A 3639-nucleotide genomic window follows, 5' to 3' on the forward strand; every position below is an offset into this window, starting at 1 on the left:
TAGATGATCTGCTCAGGTCCCTTTCGACCCTAGAAACTACGAAACTATGAATTGTGCACTTACCCAGTACACACGTGAATAAAGAGTGCTGTACAAAAATGTTATACACAAAATATGCCCAGGGCATGCTTACTGTTTGCCATGATGATAAAACAAAATTACACTTGTTAAAGGAATGTGGTGGTGCGGCACCTTGGCTTTATTGTTGTCCTGTTGTTTGCAATGGATCCCTGGATAGTCATACAAATTAGTGAGGGTTATCGTATATAAAATGAGGCATCCACAACATGTTGCTGAGTCAAAGCGTTGCAGAAACACTAACTGATTTCATGGGACAGAGTAGATTATATAATTGTTAGTAACTGCAACAGCCATCTTTCAATAAAGGGCGTGATTTATGAAGGTGTAACAAATTATGCATCAAAGCTTGGCCCATTGGTGATGTCAAAGTAAAAGCAATTATATTTATGCTTCAAGATCTGGGCTTTTCTTGAAGAAAATGGGCTTTGAGCTTTTAGAGTTGGAAACCCCTTCCTCTCAACAAACTACTCTCCCCTAATTCCCCCTACCTTTGCAAACCAGGTATAAACCAGTCTAGCATCATGGTTATGTAAACAGCATGAAATAGCTCAGAGAGATGCTAACTGCTCCATTCACCTCAGTCAGGGCCCTATGGTTTTGGCAGTTCAACAGCCATGAAATTTGGCTTCTTTCCAAGGAGCCATTGAACTCTCCATTTTGCTGCAGCTAGGCACCTGACATTTTGTCTTCTGCCTCCCTGCCTTGGTGGGATGGGCCTGTCTGCAGATGCCTTTTGCTCTTCAGCTTTCTTCACAAAGGGAGTTAATTGGATTGCAGTACATACTCCCTGCATCATTTTATCGAACCAGGCAGTAGAGAATGGGAGAGCTGAAGCTGGTGTTCGGTTTGCAGTTGTGAAGTGGGAGAACGCGGAAAGCTGGAAGGCTAGGTAGCCCGAAGAGCAGTGCAGCAACAGATGCACAGCAAATTGGGGAGACAAGCTTCCCTTACTTCAGGAGCATATTTGGGCAAGGAGGTCCTCGACTGGGTCTCCTGGACAACATTGTGTGAGCAAAGGCCAGAGGAATAAAAGCAGACAAAAAGAAATAGTGAAAAATAATTATAGATGCATTTTACTTCAGTGAGTATTCTTTAGCTGTTGTCCATCACTGTGTATGTGTTTAGTGTGAAGGCAGGTACATGGAGAAGGAAGGCTGTTGTTTCGGTGGAACTTGCTTCTCTTGTGGCATAAAGAATATATGATCACTGGGCATAAGGTGGTTTGTCTGATAAAGTGGCTTGGAGGCATTTGATACCCTTGTTGGTTTTATTCTGGAGAAGCTAGGAAAGGAACATATTGATGAGGAAAGGTGGTCCAGCACTTACGGCACTACGTGGAAACGTAGCAGATCAGCATTGAGCTTCTGGTTTTGCCACAGGTGTGTGTACTTTCTCGCTTTTTCCTTGGGCAAATTGATTTCTGTGCCTTATTCCAGTTGCATAGATGAGAACTTAACACGGCTCACAGAGTGGTGTGAATATTAAATACGATAAATATTTTGAGGTGCTCAGGTATTACAGCGATGGGGTCCAGGTATATATTTGAGAGAGGAGAATAATGGAGAAGGGCTGGGAAGGAGCTCTGTAACCTCCTGTTCTCATTATGAAGTAAAAGCTGCTGTTAATTGCATATTTCTGCTTTGGTATTGCATTCATCTCATCAGGTATACTCAGTAACCCAGGTCAGTGTAACTTTTGTGATAGGTGGAAGGCCTTATAAAATGGATAGGTATCTGATAAGCAGCAGTTGATTCAGATGCGAACTCATTGCCAGGCTGCTATTTGATCTGCAGTTCAGGTTGTTTTGACGGCTGTGACTGGGGTTCATTTAGTTAAATTGGGGCTGTCAGGAACTGGAGGTGCAAGCAAGTATGTGCAATGCTGCACTTCATTTTAAGCTGCTAAGGGCAGAGCTTGTCACCTTGGGAAAAGAGTAGATTTATTTAATTTCTGACGATGCCTTTCATTTCCACAATGACTGATTTTGTCTTCTCTCCTCTATAGATGCCCAGTGTTTAGGGTTCACCTGGTTGGCAGGCAATGCTTATGATACTGCAGGCACCTACTGCTTTCAACAAGCACCAGCGAATTGGCAGTTGTGTCTTGGTACTTGTGGGGAGTCCTTGTCACATTAAATACCGGCGTGATAAGTATGTTATGAGTATGGCGGGACATCGTAGGCATGCGCTTTATGTGGCAGTTAATACTTCATATTGCCAGCTTCTGCCTGATTTGAAATCTTCAGGGGCTCCAGGCTTTTTGCTGCGAGAGGAAATCAGACTTCAGAGCTGGGAAGCCATTCCTGGTGCACTCCTCAGGTTGATTCTGTTTCTTTGGATTAGTCTGCATGCACCATGCGCCCAGATGTGCAAGTATCTCTCTCGCCAACCCTACACGCGCTGCAGAGAGGGCTCCCAGGCTCCAAAAGGCCTCTGTGTCTCTGAATTGGACATGTCAGCTAGGCAGGGAGGAGGGGGAGGGAAGAGGAGGAGGAGGCGGGCCTTTGCTCTGATTAATTACCTTAGGCATTTGGAGGTGGGGCTTCCATCAGCCATCTGGCTGAGATATGGGAGGGAGTTGGAGGGAGGAGGAGGCAGGGGGGGAGAGAGAGAGAGAGAGACAGCCAGAGAGGAAGAGAAAAGAAAGGAAGAAACACTAGAGAAGAAAGGGAGGAAAAGGGGATAAAGGGGACATCCCCGCCACCTCGAAAGAGCCAGGCAAGGGGCTGGGTGCAGAGCAGATCTCCCAGGAGGTTTCTACCACGTCTGCCTCAAAGGGTTTTTTCCTCCTCCTAGTCTACCCTGGTCTGGTTTATGGAGAAAAAGAAAATGGTAACTCAGGTAAGGTCTGCATGCCCTGCTGCTGCGCGCTCTCTCCCGTCCTTCCCTCCCCTCCCTCTCCCCACGCCACTCCAGATAGCAGGGTTTGGAGGGGCTTCTTGCAATGCCCTTGCCTTGCCCGCTGGAAAAAAAAAAAGAAGAAGCTGGTTTTGGTGATCTGAGCTGCAGGAAGATTGCTCTGCATGGGGTGTACGGACATGCGTGTGTGTGTATGCGCGCGTGTGTGTGCGCGTGTGTGTGTAGCCACCCCCTATCCCCTTTCCTTTTGCTCCATAGCAAATTCCTGTTTCCTGTGCTGTGCAGCTGCAGCTCAGGAAAGACCCTGTGGGGATTTGTCTACCTCTTTGTCTTAGTGTTGAGAGGGAGGGAGAGCGGGACTGCAGAGGTACGGAGGGATTCTCGCAGCACTGCCATGAAATGAGGCTTCTCTCTCCAGGATCACAGTGGGATTTGTAGGAGAAGGTTACCAGGGGACTGGACCACGGTTCTCTTTTATTTCTCCTTTTTTGGCTTTAGAGCTGGCATTTAACTCTTTCCCTCAATGGCTAGGGCATTTTATGGAAAAGAGTTATTTTTTTTGGCTGTCTTAGGAGCCCAAGACTCCCTATAGGTACCAGCAGCTTGGAGACGGGATTTTGAAGGCCCTTGCCTTTATAGGCAGCCAGTATAGCCCTTAGTGCCCTCCAGGGAGAAAAGGCACATTGGAGGCATACATGTG

At 46.7% G+C, this 3639-nt stretch overlaps 1 protein-coding gene across 6 annotated transcripts in view; it reads left to right on the forward strand.

The window, feature by feature from the left end:
• The window catches only part of RBFOX2 (RNA binding protein, fox-1 homolog 2), a 318764-nt gene that overhangs the window by 182440 nt on the left and 132685 nt on the right, over positions 1-3639 (forward strand). The window contains exon 1 of one of the 6 annotated variants that reach the window (XM_019515301.1): positions 2705-2921. The exons of the other annotated variants lie outside the window; for them this stretch is intronic. Coding sequence (XP_019370846.1) covers positions 2895-2921 — 27 coding nt within the window. The 5' untranslated portion in view covers positions 2705-2894. Of the gene's footprint in view, positions 1-2704; positions 2922-3639 lie in introns of those variants that run through there. 6 annotated transcript variants of the gene reach the window in all.

This window comes from Gavialis gangeticus, unplaced genomic scaffold (assembly GCF_001723915.1).
Source record: "Gavialis gangeticus isolate Ggan-Ray unplaced genomic scaffold, GavGan_comp1, whole genome shotgun sequence".
NCBI classification, from domain to species: domain Eukaryota; kingdom Metazoa; phylum Chordata; order Crocodylia; family Gavialidae; genus Gavialis; species Gavialis gangeticus.